The sequence below is a fragment of the Culex pipiens genome, chromosome 2, assembly GCF_016801865.2.
Source record: "Culex pipiens pallens isolate TS chromosome 2, TS_CPP_V2, whole genome shotgun sequence".
NCBI classification, from domain to species: Eukaryota; Metazoa; Arthropoda; class Insecta; order Diptera; family Culicidae; genus Culex; species Culex pipiens.
This window is the reverse complement of record NC_068938.1, coordinates 70,535,521-70,557,875: the sequence shown is the minus strand read 5'-3', so window position 1 is coordinate 70,557,875 and position 22,355 is coordinate 70,535,521. Positions and strand designations below refer to the sequence as shown.

Sequence of the window (22,355 nt, the reverse complement as noted above, 5' to 3'; positions counted from 1 at the left end):
ACTTTGTATTTAATTATTTAGATCATTTTCTACTTTCGATTCTCCACCAGCTTGGCACGAACAACGGCTGGCAGCTCATCGGCATCGATGATAGGTTTGTAGCACGGAGACTCTGCGACCCGCGCGTACCAAGCGGCCAGCTTCGGGTACTTGGTCGCATCGATCGGGAACAGTGCGTTGATCGAGGCGATCGAGGCAATACAGCTCAAATCTGCCAGAGTGAGGCTGTTTCCAACGATGTAATCGTTGACCAAGGTATCGTTCAGCAGTTCGTACGCCTTATACAGGTAGTCAATCTTGCTTTGGGGTGACTCTCCCGATCCAAAATAAAGAATGGGTTCCTGTAAAATGACTTAGTATGAGATTTTGACCAATTAGTTATAGACAATCAACGTCTCACGAAATAGAAGCGCAATCTGGCGAAAAGAACTCCCGAATCAAAGTGGAGACCGGCGTTCACTTTGGCCCTGGTGACCACATCCTTGGGATACAGACCATCATCCTTTCCGTACTTCGTTACCAAGTATACGTTGACCGCGTGACTGTCGTACACTACGGTTCCATCTTCATCGACTATCGTCGGTACCGTGTGCTGGGGATTCAGCTGTTTGGACAAGATAAGAGTTATTCATTTCTCTTCGTGTGTTACGGATTTATCTGTTACAGTGTTACTCGAATTAATCAGTTGACTTTACGAACACTCCAGCAATACCTTAAGATACTCCGGCTGATCTTAGGTAAGCAAGTTGATCATCTTGCATTCCAGATCAATCCCGAGTGCATTGACGCACATTTACACCGCACGGCACGGCTGGCTTAGGTCAAAAAAACAAACCATCCACATTAACGACCCCCGGGTCTTTTGTGGTCTCTATTGCAAGTTTCTGCTCGAACCTAGGAGTCCGAAGGCTTGAATGGGGAGAGCACCCAAACCTCTTTCTACTCCAAGGAACCTTCCACCCCAGTGTTTGAACTGACGACCTTTGGATTGTGAGTCCAACCGCCGCCAGCGATTCCACCGGAGTAGGCTTGGTTTGGTGTGTTGTTTGTACTTATGGCATGGAGACGACTCCTACACCTTGAATGACTTAACGGCCTAACAACCAAGGCCGGGACCGACATTTTACTTCCTCATCCGATGGAAGGCTGCAGCAGATGGGAATCGAACCCAGAATCATCCGCTAACAAAGCGGACAGCGTAACCATTCGGCCACGCACTGCCACTTAGGTAGAAAGTGTAAATTACAGGTTTCGCCATCTTTTGCCTCTCTCCGAAAGGTGCAGCTTGATCTACTCAGCTATAGCCTTACGACGTAGTACTGAGTTCAGAAAATGATCAAGCACCACTTTAAGTCGATTACGAAGTGCACCTAATAACTAACGGCGTGGGCGATAGTTGAGCGATCACATCCCGTAACATTCAGTCGATTTATTGCGTTCAGCTAGAATGGCCGGACTTGTCCTGTACACGCTCACCGTTAGTCCGCCGTGTCGTGCCGTGGAACTGTGCATAAAAGCATTAGGGTTGCATGTAGATCGCAGAATTGTTGACCTCCTGGCTGGAGAACATCTTAAGCCGGAATTTGTCAAGCTGAACCCCCAGCATGCGGTTCCAGTTCTGGATGACAACGGAACGATCATCACCGATAGCCACGCGATAATGATCTATCTGGTGACGATGTACGGCGCCAACGGGTCGGAATTGTACCCGATGGAGGTCGTTAGCCAGGCTAAGGTACACGCAGGACTCCACTTCAACTCGTCGGTTCTGTTTCCCCGGATGAGATTCGCTTTCGTAAGATTCATCACTCAATGCCATTGATTTTTTCTAATTGCTTCAACAATCATCAGGAACCAGTTTTCTCTTCGGTTACGTTGGGAATCTCTGATGAAAAGCGGGACTACGTTGAAAAGGCATACCAACTTTTGGAAGACATACTCGAGAACTCCGGACATGTAGCTGGGAAAGGGCTAAGCATCGCTGACTTCAGCTGCGTGGCCAGCATTTCCTCAATGATGAAAGTCATTCCGATGGAAAGGGAGCGATATCCAAGGATTTACGATTGGTTGGATCGTTTGAAGACCCTGCCTTACTACGAAGAGGCGGATGGAGGTCCCGCAGAGCTGCATGGTGCAATGGTAGCAAACAAATTGCAGCAGAACTTGAAAAATGCTAAACTGAGTTAAATTGTATCTTGAAGCTGGACTGTTTACCTATAAAACGCGTTTCATCAGAAATTATTCAAAATAAACAACATAAATAGTACACCCATACCAAACTCAACTGATATTCATTGATAACCAACCTACTGACATTCTTTGCCACTTTTTCTGTTAACCAATGACGGGATCATCGTCATCCTAGCAAGTTACCAATACAACTTTACCGCGTTATTTATTCTGCCAAATTTGTCAAAGTATTGAACCAGCTTGTTCAATTAATTCGAAGAGATTTAAAAATTGAGGATATTTAAAATTTATCACTGTTTCGTTTTGAGTGTAGCTGTAGTGAGTGTAGTTCTTTAAATAAAAAAAAAATAACGCATATCGCATAGAACTGGTAATGTATGAATATTCAATACTAAGCCACACTATATGCCAGCCAAATGCCAGCACACTCACACTCTTCCAGGATCCCCATAAAAGCAATCTAATCTGCTCACTTCGCTACTTTAAGCAATGAACCGAGAGTTGAAATCATTAGTGCTACACTGTCGTCGCTCTGCTACGGACGTTACCCGACCTGTGTTCGAAAACCATGGTGAACCCGATTCTCTACACCCTGCACCTGAGTCCTCCGTGCCGAGCGGTTGAACTAACCGCCAAGGCGTTGGGACTCCACCTTGATCAACGAGTGGTCAATCTGATGGCTGGAGATCACCTGAAGCCGGAGTATTTGAAGGTATAATTTGGGGTCGTTTTTTGACGGTACCGTATGATCAACGTGGATCTTTTAGATGAACCCTCGTCACACCGTCCCGGTTCTGGACGACAATGGTACCATTGTGTACGAAAGTCACGCCATTATGATCTATCTGGTGTCAAAGTACGGCAAGGACGATAGTCTGTACCCCAAGGATCTCGCCAAGCAGTCGAAGGTCAACGCAGCGTTGTTCTTCGAGTCGGGAGTTCTGTTCGCTCGCATGCGAACGATTACGGTGAGTCACGCTATGAATGCAAAATTACTCAATTTAACGAATGAAATTGCTTGCCCAGTATCCGATCTTCCTGGAAGGTTGCCGCGAGATTCCATCGGCGAAGGCAGAAGATGTTCGCAAGGCTTACCAACTGCTTGAGGATACCCTCGTGGAGAGCTATGTCGCTGGAAGTTCGCTTACGATTGGTGACTTTAGCTGCATATCGACCATTTCTTCGGCTATGGGCTTCATTCCGATCGATCGGACCAAGTTTCCGAGGATCCACGGATGGATCAACCGGCTGAAGGAACTACCGTATTACGAGGAGGCCAACGGTGGCGGTGCTACGCAGCTATCGACGGAAGTGCTGAAGTTGCTCGAGAAGAGGAATTGATACCTTAGGGATAGTGAATTGCAAATAGTGTACGCAAATAAACAATATTAGGAGTACACTTGAGTGGTGGATGACTCGCAGTAAAACGCTTATTTCAATATTATATCATTAGTTTTAAAATGCCATTTGGCAACACACTCACACTATTCCAGAATCCAACAAACGCAATCTAAACTGTTTAAGTTGCTATTATAACCGAGTACCAAGTAGTACCGATGGTTGAACATCATTAGTATCCCATTGTCATCGGTTCGCTGCGGACGTTATCCACATTGAGTTCGGAACCATGCACATGAGTCCACCGCGCCGTGCGGTTGAACTAACTGCCAACGCCTTGGGACTCCATCTAGACCTGCGGGACCTGGGAGTGCTGTTTGCACGCTTTAGGTCTAGTCACGGTGTATCCACTTATAAACAGGAATTCTAGACTTTGTCTCAAGAATAAACTGTTAATTTATAAACAAATTTTCAGACCTGCCATGCTTTATGCTGTGCCGATCTGGACAAGCTGTTGCTTAACCAGGAAAAAAAAACTTCAGAGGATTCAGAACAAAATTCTGAAAATGATTCTGAAACTTCCTCCCTGGTTCAGCACCAGTGAACTTCATCAATTAGCCGAAGTTGACACTTTGGATGTTATATGTCCAATAAGATAATTGATGCATTTCGACAAAAATCATTGCAGTCTTCAGCTGCATTGATCCGCTCTTTATATAGTTTATAAGTTAATTTTAAGGTATCCCTTTTCCCTTTTGTACATGTAGGATCTCCTATATTTGAAATCACTGAATAGCGAAAGCTACATTATTTCATGAATAAATGAAAATTGCTAGAATTTATAATTGAGGTGAAAAGTCATCGATTGTGATTGGACACTCAATAATATTTTAACTGAATGAATGTTCATGGAAAAGAAAACTAAATACGCAGCTATCGACGGAACTTCTGAAGCTGATCGAGAAAAGGAACTGATACCTTAGAGTAGTAGATTGTTAATAGTGGGCGCAAACACTCGCAATAAAACGCTTGTTTCAATATAACATCGAAGTATTTATTTGCATGCATTGTTACAGCGAGGCCTTGGCCGCGTTCTTCTCCTTGGAAGCCAGAACAGCTGATGACAACTGGACGGCACCACTTTCATTGGCTTCTTCGTAGTACGGCAATGCCTTTAGACGGTCAACCCAGGCAAGAATTTTGGGATACTTCGTCGACTCCAGTGGGATAACTCCCATCAACGACGAGATCGTAGAAATGCAGCTGAAATCGGCGATCGTTGGGGTGCTCCCAACCACGTAGTCATCAACCAGGGTGTCTTCCAACAGCTGATAAGCCTTTTCGATGTACTCCGTGCGATCGGCTGGCATTTCACTGCTACCTCGGAACAGAATCGGTTCCTGAATGAATACAAGTTGTTCAAAAGTCCCTCAATACTACAAACCCATTGAAAAAACCTACAAACAAGAACCGCATCCGCGCAAACAGAACGCCCGACTCAAAGTGCAGCGCCGCGTTAAGCTTGGCCTGTTTGACGATCTCCTTCGAGTACAGGCTGTCGTCCTTGCCGTACTTGGACACCAGGTAGATCATGATGGCGTGACTCTCCGGAATGATGGTCCCGTTATCGTCCAGCACCGGAATCGTATGCTGGGGGTTCATCTGCGGAAGCAAAAGAGAAAGTCATTTAAAGTCAACTAATACGCCCACAACGATCAACGCCCATCACCTTGAGATAATCCGGCTTCAGGTGGTCCCCGGTGAGCAGATTGACCACCTTCTGCTCCAAATCGAGGCCCAGCGCCTTGGCCGTCAGTTCGACGGCCCGGCAGGGAGGGCTCAGGTGGAGCGTGTACAGAATCGGGCGTGACATCGCGACTTTCTCTATCTTATCTCGGTGGTTGCTTGAGGCAGACTGTTGAGTGAACTTGTTTGTTGGGTTATTTAATTTTCGGGTATTTTGCTGATGGCCAAAGAGAGCTGATACCAATACTTCGGAGATCGTAAACTTGTTTGGCAAAGAAATACGCGAACGATGTGTGAAGTTCATTTTATACTAATTCATGAATGGTTTTGTAATAACTTTTATACAACCTTTGGCATGAATTTGTTTTTTTAGGTGAATATATTTATGAAAAGTTTTTAAAGTGTTTTCATGTACTACCGTTCAGTCATATAATCAAATAAACATTAACGTTCTCAAGCAAGGCTACGCCCTTTTGAAAAATTACCTTCAATTTAGGGTTCCCTTTAAAAAAGTACAGTTCAGACTCGATTATCCGAAGTCCTCGGAAAAATTTCGCTTTGATTAGTCGATTGTTCGGATAATCAAATCATGATTTGATTTTGATATCATATTCTGGGTTGTTGAGTTCAATTTTGACATCAAAAATGCTTTAACGGTGCACATCAACCAGAGTTAGATCAGTTTAGTATCTTCAAAACTACAGGAACCTCGACAGGAACTGTCGCTATTTAATTTTTGATTGATCCCCTAACTCCTACACTCATGAAATAATTAGTTACCAATTCAGCCTAGTGCTGCCGTATCATGAACTTTTATGAGTTTTGAGGGATAAGGTTATAAATGCGGAGTCAATCTTAAAGTGAACGAATCTCTAATATGTTTTCTGGCCAAATTGTTCCCTAAAACAGGTTTTGAATATTAAAAAAAAAATCATTAAAACGCTAAAACGTCACAAAACCTAACTTGGAGCGCCAACTCCTGTCTCAACCAATTTAGCTCATGTTGTCAGTACAGTACATGGGCTCAGTACAGTAACTAATGTTTTAAAATGATCGCTAAATTGACCTACATTACATACCATACCAATCAGCTTAGAACACCATACGCGGTGCCCGTGCTGTATCAAGAAGGTTGTTCCATGTTGCTCGGTTCTGGGCTGCAGCTCGCCAGTCTCCTAGGTTGCAGATCTTTCTTAGGTCCGCCTCGATCTGATTTCCCCATCGTGCACGCTGTGCTCCTGCTCTTCGGCCTGTGCCGCCATCGGGTCGCGCGCGGTCAAAGAGCATCCTGACAGGATGGTCTTCGTCCATCCTCGCGACATGGCCGGCCCACCTGAGCCTCCCGATTCTCGCCAGGGTAACGATTGTCGGTTCTCCCAGCAGCGCGTGCAGTTCGTGGTTCATGCGCCTTCGCCACTCGTTCTGAGCTGTACGTACTCCACCGTAGATCGTTCGCAGCACCTTCCGTTCGAAAACTCCAAGGGCTCGTTCGTCCTCTTGCCGCAGCGTCCAGGTCTCGTGGCCATAGAGGGCAACCGGTCTAATCAGTGTCTTGTACAGGGTCAGCTTCGTGGCGCGTTGCACTCGATCAGATGTCAAGGTTTTCCGTAATCCAAAGTAGGCGCGATTCGCGGAGTGGATACGAGTCCGGATCTCTAAGCTGGTGTCGTTGTCGGCCGTTACCAGCGATCCCAAGTACACGAATTCGCTCACCTCCTCCAGCACATCGCCATCCACAGCTAAAGGGGTGAGTCTTGGGGGGTCAACGTCCTTTGAGCCCCTCCCTTTCATGTACTTTGTTTTCATCGTATTCATGGCCAATCCAATTCGTCCTGCTTGCGTCTTTAAGGCGGTGTAAATCCTTTTCACCGTCTCTAGGTCTCTCGCTATAATGTCAATGTCGTCCGCATAAGCAAGAAGTTGAACTGTCCTGTTGCAAATCGTGCCTCTCGTGTCTATACCCGCTCTTCGCACAACTCCCTCAAGTCCGATGTTAAACAGCGCATTGGATAAGCCGTCACCTTGTCGTAACCCTTGGTGCGATTGGAAGGGGTCCGCTAGCTCCCCTGCCACTCGCACGTGACACATCACACGATCCAAGGTAGCCTTGATCAGCCGAGTCAGTTTGTCCGGAAATCCGTTCTCGTGCATGATCTGCCATAGCTGTTCGCGGTCGACTGTATCGTACGCTGCCTTGAAATCGATGAAGATGTGATGTGTGGGCACGTTGTACTCACGGCATTTCTCGAGGATCTGCCGGAGCGAGAAAATTTGGTCCGTGGTGGCCCGAGCGCCAGTAAACCCCGCTTGATAGGGGCCCACGAACCTCCGTGCGTACGGTGTCAGCAGACGGCAGAGGATCTGGGAGAGGATTTTATAGGCCGCGTTGATAAGCGTGATGCCGCGGTAGTTGCCGCAGTCCAGCTTATCGCCCTTTTTGTAGATGGGACACACGACACCATCCATCCATTCTTCTGGTAGTTTCTCCTCCCTCCAGATCTTAGAAATCACCAAGTGGATCGCCCTCGCCAACTGCTCTCCTCCATATTTGAAGAGCTCACCGGGTAACCGATCTTTACCGGCGGCCCTGTTGTTCTTCAGCTGCCTGATCTCCTTCTTCACCGTCTCCAGATCAGGTGCCGGGAACTGTTCGTCAGCAACGGGCGGTCCAAGTTGGGCTTCAAAGCCGTCTCCATGCGCTACATCGCCGTTGAGGTGCTCGTTGAAGAACTGCTGCCACCTGTTCAACACCTCGCCTTTGTCCATAAGAAGGTTTCCCTCGGCGTCCCGGCAAGTGTTGGCTTGCGGCGCATAGCCCTTGCGGGACCGGTTAACCTTCTCGTAGAACTTTCGCGTCTCGTTCTGCCGGAACAGCTGCTCCATTTCGGCGCGATCGCGATCTTCCAGCTGGCGCTTCTTGAGCTTGAAAACCGTTCTTTGCTGTTTCAGCGCTTGTTTGTATCTGGCCACGTTCTCATCAGTTGCAGCTCTCAGCTTCACCGCATAAGCTGCTTTCTTCTCGTCAAGTAGCCGCTGGCACTCCTCGTCGAACCAGCGCTGCTTTCCAACTCGGACCGTACTACCTAGCGCGGCTTCAGCGGCACTGCCGATGGCCGAGCATATTCTGCTCCATCCATCGTTGAGCGAGGCAGCGCCGAGTTCCTCCTCCGTTGGCAGGCTCGCTTCCAGCTGCTGCACGTAGTGCTGAGCCGCAGCCGTGTCCTGCAGCCGCTCGGTGTTGAACGGCGGTGGGAGCCGGCTCCGTCGTCGGTGGTACGTCGTCGACAGTTTTGAGTGCATGCTTGCACCCACCAGGTAGTGGTCCGAGTGGATATCCGCACCGCGGTACGTGCGGATGTTCCGTATGTCCGAGAAGAATCGGCCGTCGATGAGGACGTGGTCGATTTGTGTTTTTGTTCGTTGATTAGGCGATGTCCAGGTGACTTTGTGGATGTCTTTCCGGGGGAAGAATGTGCTCCGTACCACCATACCGCGGGAGGCTGCGAAGTTGATGCACCGCTGGCCGTTGTCGTTCGTGACGGTGTGCAGGCTGTTCGGCCCGATCACCGGCTTGTACATCTCCTCCCTTCCTATGCGGGCGTTCATATCTCCGATGACGATCTTGACGTCCCTCTGCGGGCAGCTGTCGAACTTCTGCTCCAGCTTCGCGTAGAACGCTTCCTTCTCGGCATCGGATGATTCCTCGTGTGGGCAATGTACGTTGAAGATGTGATAGTTGAAGAAACGGCCTTTAATCCTCAATCTACACATCCGGTCGTCGATCGGCTCCCAATCTATCACACGACTCCGCATCTTGCCCAACACTATGAAGCCGGTTCCCAGCTTGTTTTCGGCTCCGCCGCTCTGGTACATGGTGAGCTCCAAAGCATCATCCTCCCACATCTTCGCTCCCTTCCAGCACATCTCCTGCAGTGCTACAACATCGAAGTTGCGGGGTTTGAGCTCGTTCAACAGAGCGTACTCATACCCATCGAAACGTAGCGATCTGCAGTTCCATGTTCCGAGTTTCCAATCGGTGTCCTTTTCGTGCCTAGGTCTATGCCGTTTGTTCCGGATCCTTATTCCTTCTTGATTGTTCGACCTACATCGATTGACCTACATTAACTTGAGTATCTCCAGGCACTTTTTTTTCCCATTGAAACCCTTCGAATCTTGTGTGTATCGTGAAACCGGTTGGTCATCAAATACGCTAAACCACGCTGTGCTTTTCAATGAATCAAATTTATTTTTGTGTTGAGCTAGCTACGCTATGTACACAGCTAATGTTCATTTGTCATCTCCAAAAAAGGTCGGTTTAGACGGTGACCGGCAGTTTCATTAGCAGTCAGGCGCTTGGTCAGGTTGCACGCGGAACACAATCCAGTTTTGAGTTTACAAGATGGCACCGAAGGTCCTGTACACAACTCGCATTTCTCCGGCTGGCAGGGCCGTTGAAATCACCGCCAAGATTTTAGGCCTTGAGCTCGACATCAAGTTCGTGGATCTGGCCAAAAGGGAGCACCTAACGGAGGAGTTCTTGAAGGTGAGCTATATTAAAGAGTGTTGACTTGATTAAGAATACTTAAACCACACCCCTTAGATGAACCCCCTTCATACCATTCCCGTTATAATCGACGAAGATGTTCCACTATACGACAGTCACGCCATCATCATTTACCTGGTGTCGAAGTACGCCAAAGATGACAAATTATACCCCAAAGACCTGGTGACTCAAGCCCGTATCAACGCCATGCTGCATCTGGAATCGGGAGTTCTGTTTTCACGAATCCGTGGGCTGCTATCGCCAGTCGTCTACTTGGGATGTGCGGAGCTTCCTCAGGACAAGGTGGACGGTATTTACGACGCGTACAATCTAGTTGAGGGCTCCTTGCAGTCGGATTTCCTAGTGGGAAACACCCTAACCCTGGCCGATATCAGCTGCTGTACGTCGTTGTGTTTACTGAACACTGTGTTCCCCGTGGATGCCGGCAAGTGTCCTAAGCTGATTGCGTATCTCAAACGCCTGGAACAGGTCGTCCCCGATTACCATGAGTTCAACACGGTTCGTGCTGAAGAAGCATACACATTTTTCAAGCTGAAGCTTGAGGAAAATAAGAAAAAGTCTGCGGCGTCACAATAGCTGAGAACTGCAAATTTTGGATGTCTAATTAAACCAAACTTGAGTCGAATTGATTTCATTTTGTTGATATTCCATAGTCACCACAATTTGTTTGTCCACTTAAAATAATCGAATCTTCGGAAAATCAAAATTCTTGTTTTTCATCGAATTTGGGTCTCTAAACTCCAAAAATGGGACACTGTGATGTTTTATGTTGTAATGTATCAGACAATCAACAGGTCAAATTAAAGCAAAAATGGTGATCAAGGTGCTGAGCTCTGATCCATGATTTGAACTGAAGCCTCTGGATAATCGATTTTTCGGATAATCGCGTACAGACTACATCTGGACTTTTTTTTTTTGAAAAGGACCTATAAACCAAATTTTAATTTTTTGCTTTTTGGGTGTTTTTAGAACCGCTTTGAGTCAGGGGCATTCAAAAACACCTAAAAAGCAAAAAATGAAAATTTGGTTTATGGGACCTTTTCAAAAAAAAAATCCAGACATAATATAATGAGAACAAAAACCGCTCAAAAATTCAAAAACCTCCTACCTAGTCTCCTACAAACCGCAGAAGAAAAAAAAGTTTGATGATACGTAACAAAAGAAGTAAAATTCGATTTTTCTTTACTTTGACTCTTTGTACAATTTGACTTGCGTGTCTCCAAGTACTTATCTCCATCATTTGATTCTTGTGTGTTTCGTGAAACCGGTTGGTCATCGTTCATCGTATCTACGCGATGAACTCGCGGGCTATCGCTGTGGACGTGAAACCACGCGACGCTTCACTATAAATAAAATTTGTTTTTGTATTGAGCTGTGTTGTGCTACAGCTTATTTACGTTTCCACTTTATTCGTCCACCCGTACATCTCCAAAAAAAGCCGGTTCGACAGTGACCGGCAGTTTCATTTGCAGTCAAGCGCTTGCTCAGGTTGCACGCGTAATACCTTCCAATTTTAAGTTTCAAGATGGCACCGATTGTACTGTACACAACCCGGCGTACTCCGGCTGGCCGGGCCGTCGAAATCACCGCCAAGATGATCGGCCTCGAGCTCGACGTCAAGTTCATGGATCTGACCAAGAAGGAGCACATGACGGAGGAGTTCTTGAAGGTGAGTGTCAATGACTATGGTTTAGTGTTGGGCGTAATTAAGATGACTTTCTCCACCCCACCCAGATGAACCCCCTGCACACCGTTCCAACGATTGTCGATGGCGATGTTCCACTGTACGACAGTCACGCCATCATCATCTACCTGGTGTCGAAGTACGCCAAGGATGACAAATTATACCCCAAAGACCTGGTGACCCAGGCTCGTATCAACGCCATGCTGCATCTGGAATCGGGAGTTCTATTTGCGCGACTCCGTGGACTGTTGGAACCCATCTTCTACAAGGGCTGTGCAGAGCTTCCACAGGACAAGATGGACGGAATTTACAACGCATACGATCTCGTGGAAGGTTCCTTGCAGTCGGATTACCTTGTTGGAAACTCGCTGACCCTGGCCGATATCAGCTGCTGTACGTCGCTGTCATCTCTGCACACTTTGTTCCCCGCGGATGCCGGCAAGTGTCCTAAGCTGATTGCTTATCTTAAACGACTGGAACAGGTCATCCCCGACTACCATGAGTTCAACACGGTTCGTGCGCAAGAAGCAAACACATATCTTAAACTGAAGCTGGAGGAAAATAAGAAGAAGTGAGTGGTGACACGATAGCTGGAAACTGCAATTTATCTCTCCGAATAAACATTACCAGAGTTGAATTGTTAGTCTTGTTTGTCTAAATGAACACCTCATTTTAAATCAAGTATTGATAAGACATGGGTGTCGGAGAATTTGCGTTGAGTCATTCATTCATCTAAAATAATCGGAACACATTCATTTTCCGAATACTGTTGCTATTATTTGTCAATATTATGCATTCAGAAGGTTTTTAGGAGGTACTTTTTGAAATTGCTCCCAAAGTAGTCCTAAATGGTTAAAAATTTCCTCTTCCGATATTTTAGCATGTTGATACGATTCTGTTAAACAAGTAACTGTTGGGGAGCTGGGGGTAAGACGGCCAGGCGGGGTAAGACGGCCACCCCACTGTTTTAATAAGTATACTAATGAATATTACTAAAATGTTCAGCAATACTGTTCCTCATGCTAAATAATGCATATGGAGTCACCTTTGCCAGAAATATTGTTTGAAATAGTATAAAAATAGCTCAAAATAAACAAATAATTTTTTAACTTGAAACTGGATGTAATTTTCATGAATTACAACTTAGGCATTTTTGTTAAATAAAAATATGTTTTTCTGTCTTCAAATATTTTTTCTTGTTAAATTGAAGTTTTCCCTAGATTATGTCCCTCGAAAAAGTTCAAAAAATGCGATGAACTGTTTACAAAAAATGTTTAAAAAAATAATTTATTTGGGGGCAAGACGGCCACCTCCTCCGGGGGTAAGACGGCCACCCGTAATTTGTAGATTTTATTTGATATAGGTTATATTTTTGACGGTTTTTGACTATTAAGACATATTTGTAGATGAAGGAAAAGCATTTTCAATAAAACTATCCATTTATAATCAAAATGCTGTTAACTACCGTTTCGACAACATTCTTTACTGTGATATAGCAAAACTCATTGAATAGTATGAAATCCTATCAAACTTATCATAAAAATCGCTTATTTAATATTGTTTACATAATTTTGATTTACTTATTCTAATCGAAATACACAAACTAATTTTTTTTTGTATCAAATTGTGTTTGTTTTGTAGTAAAAATTCATAGTTTTTCATAAAATGTGGTCGCAATAATATGAAATTCACTGAGCCAAAATATGAATTTTTTTAAACAGCATTTTTCTTCACATTTGAAACCTTATTTTTTTCAACCAAAATAGTTATGATGTTCAGAGAAGTCTGTTGAACCAACCATGTAGGTGTTTGGGTGGATTTAGCAAAGTTATTAAGTTAATTTATAGCATTGGCCGTCTTACCCCACATGGCTGGCCGTCTTACCCCGCGTATTTCATATATATACGATTTCAATTATTTTTTTAAAATTGCTGAAAAGTATTGAAAATTGGTTTTTAGACCAACTAATTTATGTCATTTCTATAATGGACTAGTAGTAGAACAATATGTACGTCATTTGAGATCAAAATAATCTGTTGTGTAAATTTTATTAGACTTCTCCCTTAGGGTGGCCGTCTTACCCCCATCTCCCCTTGATTTAGTTTCATGTGACTTCTAAAGGGGTGAGGATCTGTCAATTTTCAAACGAATGGTATTAATGTTAGATTTCATCAAATTCCACCATGTTTTGGGAAAACGTTGGTAAACTATCTACGGTGTGTCCATGAAAAATCGAACGTTAAAATTTTTTCGATAACATTTAAGCTTTTTTGGTTATTAAGACAATTACAAGAAGTGTATCGTTTTTAGATCCATAGTCACTCACACTGACGGTAGTTGAACTTTTATTACTAGAGTTCTAATCGAACCTCCAAGTCGTCGCTGTCGTGCTAACTTGTCGTACGTGCATTTTGGGCCAAATTGAGTTAAGAACGCCATTTTGTGCAGCTCGCAATGCCTCACCTTTTGACCTTGACCGATCCTCAAAATTCAATTTCAATCCTGAGAAAAAAAAACTCCGTGCATTGTTTTCACTTTTCATATGAAGAAGTTTTAATCTGGTCGTGATATCTTGACACAGCCTGAAAATTGATGTAAGTGCGACAAAGGGCAAAGTGATTTCAGGTCAGAACCCGTTTGACACAAGTACGAGCTCAACTATCGTCGGCAACTAAATTCAACAAAATTTCAGGACAATGCACAGAATGGTTAACCAAACAAACAATACGTGTTTGTTATTGTTTACATTGCGTGCTTTCCTTTTTGTTTATTCATGGTCAAACATTAAAACGCGTTTTTCTCGAAACGTAAAAAAGCGACATACGACAAGTTAGCACGACAGCGTCGAAGTGCTGGAGAGCCAACTTCAGATGCCGACGAAAATACATGCTTTTATGTTTGAAGGGTTGAAACTGATATTTTGAAATAAAAAAAAAACATATTAAACTTACCCCATAGTTTCGTAAGCACACTTTTTTTTTTACTTGTTACTTTTTTAGACATATTTCCGTTTTTTGTGGGATTAACGCCTTTAGTTATACTTGAATAGCATGAAGCTTGAGACTGAAGCTCTGATCAGCTCTGAAGATAACTACCATGCGTCTCCTTTTCTCTTTCTTTATCTTTGTTCCATATTGTGAAGATTTTCGAAGTTTGAAATGATGTTTGATTTTAATATTAAATTTGCTCGGTATATTTGTCTGCGTTTCATTTTTTTTTCAAAGGGTTTTTCTAGAACGTTTCCGAATTACATAGCTGAGTCGTACAGACAGCACACTTTTGATGCTTTCCTCCGGTGGCCTTGTTGCATGTTTCATCTTTACTGGACTCTAATCTGGCACATCCCCTACGAACCACATCACGATTATTGACTGCAAGAAATTTGTATTTTTAATTTTAATTTGACTCAATTACGCATATTGAAAGAATACCTATGGATCTCGACGATAGACAACCGTACTGTTGAGTTGAGGGTACTTCCGTCGGTGAAGTCACTTTCGCTTGTTTGGCCGCTGGCCACCAAGGTAAGGACGTTACAGGTGGCGTAGCCAGATCCCAACTTCCGCCTCCTCCTTCCCCAACAGATCCAGTAGACACAAAGCACGGGTACGTAGGGTTGAAAGAGTCACACTGGGGCATCGGGTAGTGAGGATAGCATGGCACTACGGGGTAATTCGGGTCACAAGGAAGGTACTGGTAGCAGGGCGAGTTCCACTGGGTCATATAGCAGTAGTTCTGACTCGTGATGCCACTTCCCGGTGGGTAAATGGTGCTAGGATGGTACGGGGGAGTCAGCGCCGGATCCCACGGATTCCATTGACCGGGTTGGCCTGGCCAGTGTGTGGTTGAGACCGATGCCGCGAAGCCACATGGTTCCACCGAGGCCACACTGTCTGATTCACAGTCATCACAGGTGTAGCACAACAGTTGACCATTGGCAGCTGTGGAATATATGTTCAACACATGATTGCTTCTGAACACGATGATTCATTCACTTACAAGCCAATGAAAATATCACAAAAACTACTAATTTTAAATTATTCATATTGAATATCAGAATCAGATTATGACCACTAAATAAAAAAATTACTCAAAAAAATCGATTCTTTTCGTATCAAAGGTATTCGCCAAATGAGGGAACATTTGAAGAAGCTGTGCGTCTTATAAATGCGCAATCTTATCTTGAATTGAATATGTTATATTCGGCAAATTTCCTCATTGTCTGATGAGACGATGCTTACGGGGATTTTCCTGTTTGAAATTAAGAAATCATCCTTTCGGAATGCGTATATTTGTTGAAAGAATCTGAAGTTTGTGTTATTCAAAATGATAGAAGATTGATTTGTGATGAATCACCTTGATGATTGTAGTAAAAAGTTGAAGTTTAAAAAAAAATGTGCTCGCGAAAAATACTTACAAATGAAAATCAATTCCACTAACAAAACTATTGCAAGTATCATTTCTCCTTTCTACTGTTCTCTTGGTTCATCTAATGTTTCATACCAAAAAGTTGTCAACTGACTAAAAGTAAATCAACTCAATCGATGACTTTTAATAGTGTGCAACAGTTGCTTATCTTATTTTTGCAGTCAAAATATTTGGCCGTCGATGGAATTCCAATTTGACTATGACTTCAAATTATTATTTATCATCAGATGATAAGTACATCTTAGACTGACTCTTCATCATTGTCAGACTGTGGAATGCAACCATGCTTCTCCCTGGACAGAGTTGCTACCTACTAAGGTATTTGCAGTTTATACCAGTTTAAGAAGCTTTTTTGATAGAGTTGCATATTAGTGAATTGTTTTATAAATCGGATATTTTATAATTTTTTAACTTCTATGGGTAACAACTGAATGATGGCTCGATTTTTTTTATATCAATAATCTAGTTTCGCTTAAGCATGTTGTTCTATGAAAGTTATTGCTGGTATTTATATTGTATCTCCTTAGATTAGATGATACTTTTTGAAAATATTATGCTATCAAACAATTTTTGCATGCTTATTCTATTTTTAACTGTCATTTTTTCTACTCTAAAAAAATCAAATTATTCGCTCTACAGCATTGCCTTGGCGTTCTCGATTGCGAGATTCCTACTCGAAACTAGGTGTTCGAAGGCTTGATTGTTGAGGCAATTGCAAACCTCTTTTTACAACTAAGCTTCCATCCACCCCGGGATTCGAACTGACGACCTTTGGATTGTTAGTCCAACTGCCTACCAGTGACTCCACCGAGGCAGGACCCAGGGAGACGACTCCTACACCTGGACTGAGCTAACGACCTAACCTCTAGGTTAGATCGGGGCCAACATTTACTTCCCTGTCCGACGGAAGGCGTGATCAGACAAATCTCGTCTCAAAATTTGCCACCGGGACCTTCTGGGATCAAACCCAGGCCGACTGGGTGAGAGGCAACCACGCTTACCTCTACACCACGGTCCCGGTGTTCTACTCTGCCTTCCACAAATTGGTACTACATGTTAACTGATATTGAGCCACGAATTTTATAGCATTTCTTTTAATAAAAAGTGATAATTTTTGTAAATTTAGATTTAGCCTTTGCTCTTCAATGATGCAGTTGAAAAGAGCGTTTCAAATTTTGTTTTGCAATTTGAAAAAAATAATGAAATATTATATGTTTCGAAATAATTCCTCAATTTCATTTATTTGCAAATGTTATAAACAAAAGTAGATAATTTACAACCATTTTATAAGACGAGGGCAAACACTACCGTTATTTTAAAGAAAAGTGTAAAAGATTGATGTTTTTACTTGCTGTGGTAATGTCAACTACAAAAGATGGGCGATTAGGGTTAGAGAAACTGTTTTCCCAGGTTTTATTATTTTCGGGACCATTTCTCAGCAGCCAAATTTTCTTTGAATCGTTCATTAAAAAATCTGCAAAAAAAATCTCCAAATCTTAGGAAACAAATTTTTGCTTTGTTCTTGCCTATTCGGCCGTATTCAAAATCGGAATGGGGGAAAATCAGACATATCTTTAAATAAAATTAAGATGATGTGATATCAGAAAATAAAGCTGAATGAATTATTTAAAGTATTTTGGTTTATTTACACACAGCCTTGTCGTCACTTAAAATAAGGTAAAACTATTTTTATTTAATTATTGCAGAGATGAATCGAGCAAACTTCACACTGTTGTTCAGATTTAGAGGAATCAGACTTGCAAATGTCTTCCCTTTGAAGGCTAAGTTGAACGCATCCTCGACGAATCACTTTACGATTTTTATCTAAAATGTCACAAAATAATTAATAAAATAAACAAATAAATAAAAAAAATAAGAGTCTCTAACTTACCAACTGATTTCATAGTCAGGCACCCGTAACGTTGCTCAACCTGTCCAATCGACGGCGTGACTCCAGCAACTCCACGCCGCACCGGATAGATGGTGCCCGGAGCGGTCGGAGGAGTCAGCAACGGTTCTCCGTTGTCGTTTGGCTTGTCCGATCCGGGTCTGCCCGAAGTTGTGGTCGAAGAACCAGGCCTGTCCGATGGGTTTCTCGAAACGACACTCTCGTCATCACCGCCGGCCGTAGTCAGAACGATCGTTGGCCACGGATAGCTGGTGGTGGTCTCGATGACGGCCGGCACAGTCTGCACCGGGCTCTCCGTGTCATCGTTGAAGCCACAGGGTTGAATCACTGCCGTTCGGAGGGCACAATCGTCACAGTGGTAGCAGACGAGGTTGGCGAGGGATGCTGGAATGTTTCGAGAATTATGTATTTAAAGTCTTAAACAACATATTTTTGTTCTTTTACCTGGGACTAGAACTGAAACCACGAATAGAATCTTATTGAACTGCATTTTAGATTTTTTAAGGTTGAACTGCTTTCTTGTGAAACGCTCGTCAAAAAGTGTATGCAGATTCTTTCCAACCATTCGCTTATATTTGGTTTCGTTTTCTCGGCGAAATTATCATGTTCCTTCCAAATATTTCGATTATCGTCGCTTGATGCTGTGGGAAAATCCAAAATTTTATCATCGGGCACATTCTATCACTGACACTTTGGAATGCAGACGTCATAGAAATGGTTGAACCAATTTTGGATTTTATCAGTCCGCCACATTCTTCAAATAACATATATTTGACATTGATGCCATCAATATAGGAATCTGGTTTTTGATGTAGGTGAGTAACTTAAAAGAATAATTTGTTTAAATAAATTCAGTTAAAATTGAGTTATTAAAATTTCTAAAGAGAAACAAAAATGAAAATTAAGGAAAAAGCTTTTAGGTTTTTCTGTCTTTCACAGTTTTTTACTTTTATGGTTTTTGGATTTTTAAAGTTTATTTAACATCCTGATCTTTAGAGGTGAAAGCGGAAGGCAACGCTATATTGACACCACGACTCGATTTACGCCGTAACTTATACAAGTTTTGTCTGTTGCAGAAAGAGGGTGACGATTCTGGAGATTTTCAATTTTGCGGGAATCGAGAGTTGATTTTTGCTATTTCCCGGGAATTCCCGGGAAATTTTGCTTTTGTTCAAAATTAGTGATTATATGCCAGAAATTGGAAAGAAAAATAATACATTTATTACTGTAGGGATTATGGGTTGCAGGATTGAATATGTAATAAATTATTAAATGAGTATTTAATATAAGATTGATATAATTCATAAATAACAGCTTAGAGCGCAACAAAAAGTGCGCACCTTCATGAATATTGCCTTGTTAGCTGACAGATTGCGTATTGAGTGCGAGAGCGCGCTAGCGAGCTGCGAGAGAGAACAACGAGCGAGAAAACAACGAGATGCGTGCGGCCGGCGAAAGAGAGAATGAAGATTGTCAAATCAGTTTTGTGGTTAATTTGTGTGGAATGAGACGTGTTATTTGTTAATTGCAAAATATTTTTTTTTATAAAAGAAAGTTCCCGGTAAGTCGAACCTTTTGATTCATGAAAGATCATTTGTTTTGCTTGAATTGTTGTGTTGTGAAATCTAACAGTTTTGTTAACCTGCCAGAATGCATGTCCAAAGTTTCGCTTTGTTGTTTTGCCTGTGTTTCGAAACAGGTAGATTTTTGCTTGAACTTTTTATTTGAAATTGATAAAAGGCATAAAGCTATCTGCTAAATTGACGGTCTTGAATTTAATGAATGATTTGCTTGTTGTTGTGATATTGGGAACGAATGTTTTATTTTGAAGTAGAAAGTTTGGCTTTTCAATCTTTCTGGTTTTGGCGAGCAGTCTTGTCGAAAAAGAAAAACAGATTTTCTCTACTTCACCGACGTTTCGGCCTTTATTTTGAGGCCTTCTTCAGGGGGTTTACTAAAAATGTCAAGCTTTTACAATTTGTGTGTGTTTGGTTGTGATAATTGAAAACCAATGTTTTATTCTAAGTTTATGGTGGAATTTGAAGGCAAATAATTTGCTCGAAATTTGATTGTTTTTGTACAAACACATTTTTGCTTTAGATTTGATTGTTGTTGTTGTTACGATTGACGACCAATGTTTTTTTTTATTTGATGCAATGTTTGAATGAATCCAACTTCATTTTGTCATGTTATGTTTAAGTAACCTTTTTGTTACGTTGTGGTACGTGGTTTAAGTAACCTTTTTGTTACGTTGTGGTATTTTTTCCACTAGTTTGAAAAACTCCCAAATCTGCAATTACAAGACCATTTCTAGAGATTTTTGGGGCTCAAAACTTTGGCTTTATATTATTTTGCTTCAATATTTATAAGTATCAATATTCCTGGGAGTCTCGACCAAATTTTCCGGGAATCGAGAGTTTCATAAATCGATGCCTCTGTGCTATCTTGTGCTATGCTTGCTAGTTTTCCTATCCAGTTAGCATAAGAGAGCACAGAGGCATCGAAATGTTATGTGATTTAATATCCAGGGAATTTCCACTTGTCACCCTCTAGTTGCGGACGATAAATGACCCACTGACCCACTCCTTCTAATCACTTGAATTTTGTATGGGAAAAAACGTTAAAATGGAGAAAAGCAACAGGAGGACCAAAATCGTTTTAGGGTTAAATTATTTTCAAATCATTTTCATCATTGTTAATTCAGTTTAAATTGCTTGTTATGCACGTAGGTAGATTGATTAGGGGAAATATACCCTTTCCAATGAAACACCTATCTACGTCATATAGAGGGTTTGATGCTCGATTGATGCTCCAAAAATCCTATTTTGGCTTTAAACTTACCAGCAACAGCACCGATCCGAGTAAAAACGCAAATGTATGCCACTTACTGGCCCAAAAGATCAAATTTAATGCACTTTTGATCATAATTTATATTTTGCGAGACCATTTCTCATCATTTTGTTGGCACACACAGTAACACACGCGAAAAATCCTGAAACGCTTAATAAATATCGCCAAAATCAACTTTTCACTTTCGCTTGCTTTTTCACGGCGCTTTCGATACAAAACTGCCCCCAACTTTCGGCAACATGTTCTTTTGCACATTTGTTAGTCACTCACTTGAAAACAATCCCAAAACATGTAAATAATTAGCAAGCGCCATAAAAAAAAACAAACGCGCCAAGTCTTTTGACGTTTGACTTTTGACGACCCATTCCAATCGAAGGCTGAAGAAAACCGAGCGAGAAGCGAAGGCAAATAAAGAACAAAGGGTGGCCACCAACACCACCAGCAGCGCCTGTTGGAGTGAGCCAGTGATGCCAGGAAATTTTTTCTATAAATGCTACTTCTCGTGAGTGTTCGCTTAAAGTTTCATCAATTTTGACAGTACAGCAAATGGGAGTGGCCCGATGCATTCGACTGATTGGAATGCATTTTGAAAATATTTTTTTAAATGCTTGTAATAGGAATAGAATAACTTTTAGTAAAAGTGAAAATAAACAGAAATGTTCACAAAAAGTTGCTCTACTTGTTGGTGTACTTGGTTTTAGTAAATTTCAAGGAACACTCCGGATTATCCAGCATCATTCAAACCCGACCGCTCATTAGGCTTAAAATGGGTATATTTCCTCTAGGTTGCATAAAAGGCATGTCAATAAATTGAATGAACTGGCAGCCCAAACACATTGCACTGTTAGCTTGATTTAGTTCTTCTTTCGGAATAGCAAATCATAATAGAAAACAATGTTGAATATTTTAAGCAAATGAAAAAAACACAAGTCTGATTTTATCCTGAACGAAAGTTGCTTGAAAACTCAGTAAGAATTATTTGTTTGAATACAAAATCATAATTTTTAAATTAACCTGAAAACATGTCAAAATTTTAATTCAATATGAATATATAACTTACATTGGATAAAATAAATTAAATAAATCAAGAATATATTAAGATCTTTAAAACTGATTTTCTTATCCATTTGGTGTAAATTTGTCGAAAAAACATGATTTTTTAGATATCGTGCATAGTTTTTAATTTATATTCACTATTTTTTTTTTTATTACGTCACTTTTTGTTGTTGTTTAAAACATGACCAAGCTTGACCATCTTTGAAAAAAGTAGTTAATACAACAAAGTGCAAAAAAAGGCTATGTCGAGTTTTGTAACTCGACGATTTCAGAAAAAACGAATTTTACAACATGTTCCATACAACATTTCTTGCAATTCTGAAAACCATCCTTTGAGCAAACGATTTTGTTGTTCGAACAGAACATGATTTTTTGCAGCTGCGTTGCAAAAGTATTTTTTTTTGCAATTCCGTTTTAAACGAAATACTTTTCCTGTCATTCTCGCATAACGAAAATGCTTATTTTTCTCTTCTTAAAATAAATGAATAGAAAAGTTTAACTTTTCGACACAAGTGCTGAAAAGTTCTCAATTCAGCACTGAAATGGGTGCTGAAATGTTAAACTTTTCAGTACTTGTGCCGAAAAGTAAT

General features: G+C 41.9%; 8 protein-coding genes across 10 annotated transcripts; 4 read left to right on the top strand and 4 right to left on the bottom strand.

Annotated features, from left to right (window-relative positions):
- Positions 1 to 200: 200 nt before the first annotated feature.
- LOC120422482 (uncharacterized) lies at positions 201 to 9,351 on the bottom strand. 2 transcript variants are annotated; one of them, XR_008212296.1, is made up of 3 exons: positions 665 to 1,040; positions 401 to 604; positions 201 to 341 (listed from the first exon to the last, which is right to left on the bottom strand). XR_008212296.1 is itself a non-coding variant. In XM_052709075.1 (2 exons), exon 1 carries the CDS (start codon positions 9,196 to 9,198, stop codon positions 6,367 to 6,369), a length of 2,832 nt encoding a protein of 943 aa, XP_052565035.1. In that variant the 5' UTR covers positions 9,199 to 9,351; the 3' UTR covers positions 323 to 341; positions 6,354 to 6,366. The 2 variants fall into 2 exon arrangements, 1 of the variants encoding a protein (XP_052565035.1); XM_052709075.1 differs by lacking the exons at positions 401 to 604; positions 665 to 1,040 and adding an exon at positions 6,354 to 9,351 and having other exon boundaries at positions 323 to 341.
- Positions 1,300 to 2,279, top strand: LOC120422437 (glutathione S-transferase 1-like). Its single transcript, XM_039585871.2, has 2 exons — positions 1,300 to 1,795; positions 1,852 to 2,279. Exons 1-2 carry the CDS (start codon positions 1,448 to 1,450, stop codon positions 2,185 to 2,187), a joined length of 684 nt encoding a protein of 227 aa, XP_039441805.1. The 5' UTR covers positions 1,300 to 1,447; the 3' UTR covers positions 2,188 to 2,279.
- Positions 2,662 to 3,634, top strand: LOC120422449 (glutathione S-transferase 1-like). The gene is made up of 3 exons (XM_039585896.2): positions 2,662 to 2,902; positions 2,958 to 3,158; positions 3,217 to 3,634. The coding sequence occupies exons 1-3, from the start codon at positions 2,759 to 2,761 to the stop codon at positions 3,529 to 3,531; spliced, it is 660 nt and encodes a 219-aa protein (XP_039441830.1). The 5' UTR covers positions 2,662 to 2,758; the 3' UTR covers positions 3,532 to 3,634.
- LOC120422434 (glutathione S-transferase 1-like) lies at positions 4,558 to 6,348 on the bottom strand. Its single transcript, XM_039585856.2, has 3 exons — positions 5,258 to 6,348; positions 4,990 to 5,190; positions 4,558 to 4,928 (listed from the first exon to the last, which is right to left on the bottom strand). Exons 1-3 carry the CDS (start codon positions 5,576 to 5,578, stop codon positions 4,599 to 4,601), a joined length of 852 nt encoding a protein of 283 aa, XP_039441790.1. The 5' UTR covers positions 5,579 to 6,348; the 3' UTR covers positions 4,558 to 4,598.
- Positions 9,352 to 9,534: 183 nt separating the features above from the next.
- LOC120423134 (glutathione S-transferase 1-like) lies at positions 9,535 to 10,463 on the top strand. Its single transcript, XM_039586818.2, has 2 exons — positions 9,535 to 9,817; positions 9,875 to 10,463. The coding sequence occupies exons 1-2, from the start codon at positions 9,674 to 9,676 to the stop codon at positions 10,412 to 10,414; spliced, it is 684 nt and encodes a 227-aa protein (XP_039442752.1). The 5' UTR covers positions 9,535 to 9,673; the 3' UTR covers positions 10,415 to 10,463.
- Positions 10,464 to 11,264: 801 nt separating this feature from the next.
- On the top strand, positions 11,265 to 12,159 carry LOC120423144 (glutathione S-transferase 1-like). The gene is made up of 2 exons (XM_039586827.2): positions 11,265 to 11,507; positions 11,573 to 12,159. Exons 1-2 carry the CDS (start codon positions 11,364 to 11,366, stop codon positions 12,095 to 12,097), a joined length of 669 nt encoding a protein of 222 aa, XP_039442761.1. The 5' UTR covers positions 11,265 to 11,363; the 3' UTR covers positions 12,098 to 12,159.
- Positions 12,160 to 14,699: 2,540 nt separating this feature from the next.
- On the bottom strand, positions 14,700 to 16,095 carry LOC120423311 (uncharacterized). Of its 2 annotated transcripts, none has more exons than XM_039587084.2 (3): positions 15,940 to 16,095; positions 14,954 to 15,463; positions 14,700 to 14,893 (listed from the first exon to the last, which is right to left on the bottom strand). In XM_039587084.2, the coding sequence occupies exons 1-3, from the start codon at positions 15,980 to 15,982 to the stop codon at positions 14,754 to 14,756; spliced, it is 693 nt and encodes a 230-aa protein (XP_039443018.1). In that variant the 5' UTR covers positions 15,983 to 16,095; the 3' UTR covers positions 14,700 to 14,753. The 2 variants fall into 2 exon arrangements, with proteins under 2 accessions (XP_039443018.1, XP_039443012.1); XM_039587078.2 differs by lacking the exon at positions 15,940 to 16,095 and adding an exon at positions 15,522 to 15,672.
- Positions 16,096 to 17,578: 1,483 nt separating this feature from the next.
- Positions 17,579 to 19,607, bottom strand: LOC120423331 (uncharacterized). The gene is made up of 3 exons (XM_039587103.2): positions 18,304 to 19,607; positions 17,842 to 18,243; positions 17,579 to 17,774 (listed from the first exon to the last, which is right to left on the bottom strand). The coding sequence occupies exons 1-3, from the start codon at positions 18,422 to 18,424 to the stop codon at positions 17,644 to 17,646; spliced, it is 654 nt and encodes a 217-aa protein (XP_039443037.1). The 5' UTR covers positions 18,425 to 19,607; the 3' UTR covers positions 17,579 to 17,643.
- Between the last annotated feature and the right edge of the window lie 2,748 nt (positions 19,608 to 22,355).

Coding starts and splice junctions, on each gene's coding strand:
- LOC120423144 (XM_039586827.2), top strand. CDS start 11,364: ATGGCACCGATTGTACTGTACACAACCCGGCGTACTCCGGCTGGCCGG. Junction 11,508..11,572: donor TGACGGAGGAGTTCTTGAAG/GTGAGTGTCAAT, acceptor CACCCCACCCAG/ATGAACCCCCTGCACACCGT.
- LOC120422437 (XM_039585871.2), top strand. CDS start 1,448: ATGGCCGGACTTGTCCTGTACACGCTCACCGTTAGTCCGCCGTGTCGT. Junction 1,796..1,851: donor CCCGGATGAGATTCGCTTTC/GTAAGATTCATC, acceptor AACAATCATCAG/GAACCAGTTTTCTCTTCGGT.
- LOC120422449 (XM_039585896.2), top strand. CDS start 2,759: ATGGTGAACCCGATTCTCTACACCCTGCACCTGAGTCCTCCGTGCCGA. Junction 2,903..2,957: donor TGAAGCCGGAGTATTTGAAG/GTATAATTTGGG, acceptor TGGATCTTTTAG/ATGAACCCTCGTCACACCGT. Junction 3,159..3,216: donor CTCGCATGCGAACGATTACG/GTGAGTCACGCT, acceptor TTGCTTGCCCAG/TATCCGATCTTCCTGGAAGG.
- LOC120423134 (XM_039586818.2), top strand. CDS start 9,674: ATGGCACCGAAGGTCCTGTACACAACTCGCATTTCTCCGGCTGGCAGG. Junction 9,818..9,874: donor TAACGGAGGAGTTCTTGAAG/GTGAGCTATATT, acceptor CACACCCCTTAG/ATGAACCCCCTTCATACCAT.
- LOC120422482 (XM_052709075.1), bottom strand. CDS start 9,198: ATGTGCTGGAAGGGAGCGAAGATGTGGGAGGATGATGCTTTGGAGCTC.
- LOC120423311 (XM_039587078.2), bottom strand. CDS start 15,567: ATGAATAATTTAAAATTAGTAGTTTTTGTGATATTTTCATTGGCTT. Junction 15,464..15,521: donor TGTGATATTTTCATTGGCTT/GTAAGTGAATGA, acceptor TATATTCCACAG/CTGCCAATGGTCAACTGTTG. Junction 14,894..14,953: donor TCTATCGTCGAGATCCATAG/GTATTCTTTCAA, acceptor AATTTCTTGCAG/TCAATAATCGTGATGTGGTT.
- LOC120422434 (XM_039585856.2), bottom strand. CDS start 5,578: ATGAACTTCACACATCGTTCGCGTATTTCTTTGCCAAACAAGTTTACG. Junction 5,191..5,257: donor TGAAGCCGGATTATCTCAAG/GTGATGGGCGTT, acceptor TTGCTTCCGCAG/ATGAACCCCCAGCATACGAT. Junction 4,929..4,989: donor CGCGGATGCGGTTCTTGTTT/GTAGGTTTTTTC, acceptor GTATTCATTCAG/GAACCGATTCTGTTCCGAGG.
- LOC120423331 (XM_039587103.2), bottom strand. CDS start 18,424: ATGGTTGGAAAGAATCTGCATACACTTTTTGACGAGCGTTTCACAAGA. Junction 18,244..18,303: donor GGTTTCAGTTCTAGTCCCAG/GTAAAAGAACAA, acceptor GAAACATTCCAG/CATCCCTCGCCAACCTCGTC. Junction 17,775..17,841: donor CCTGACTATGAAATCAGTTG/GTAAGTTAGAGA, acceptor GTGACATTTTAG/ATAAAAATCGTAAAGTGATT.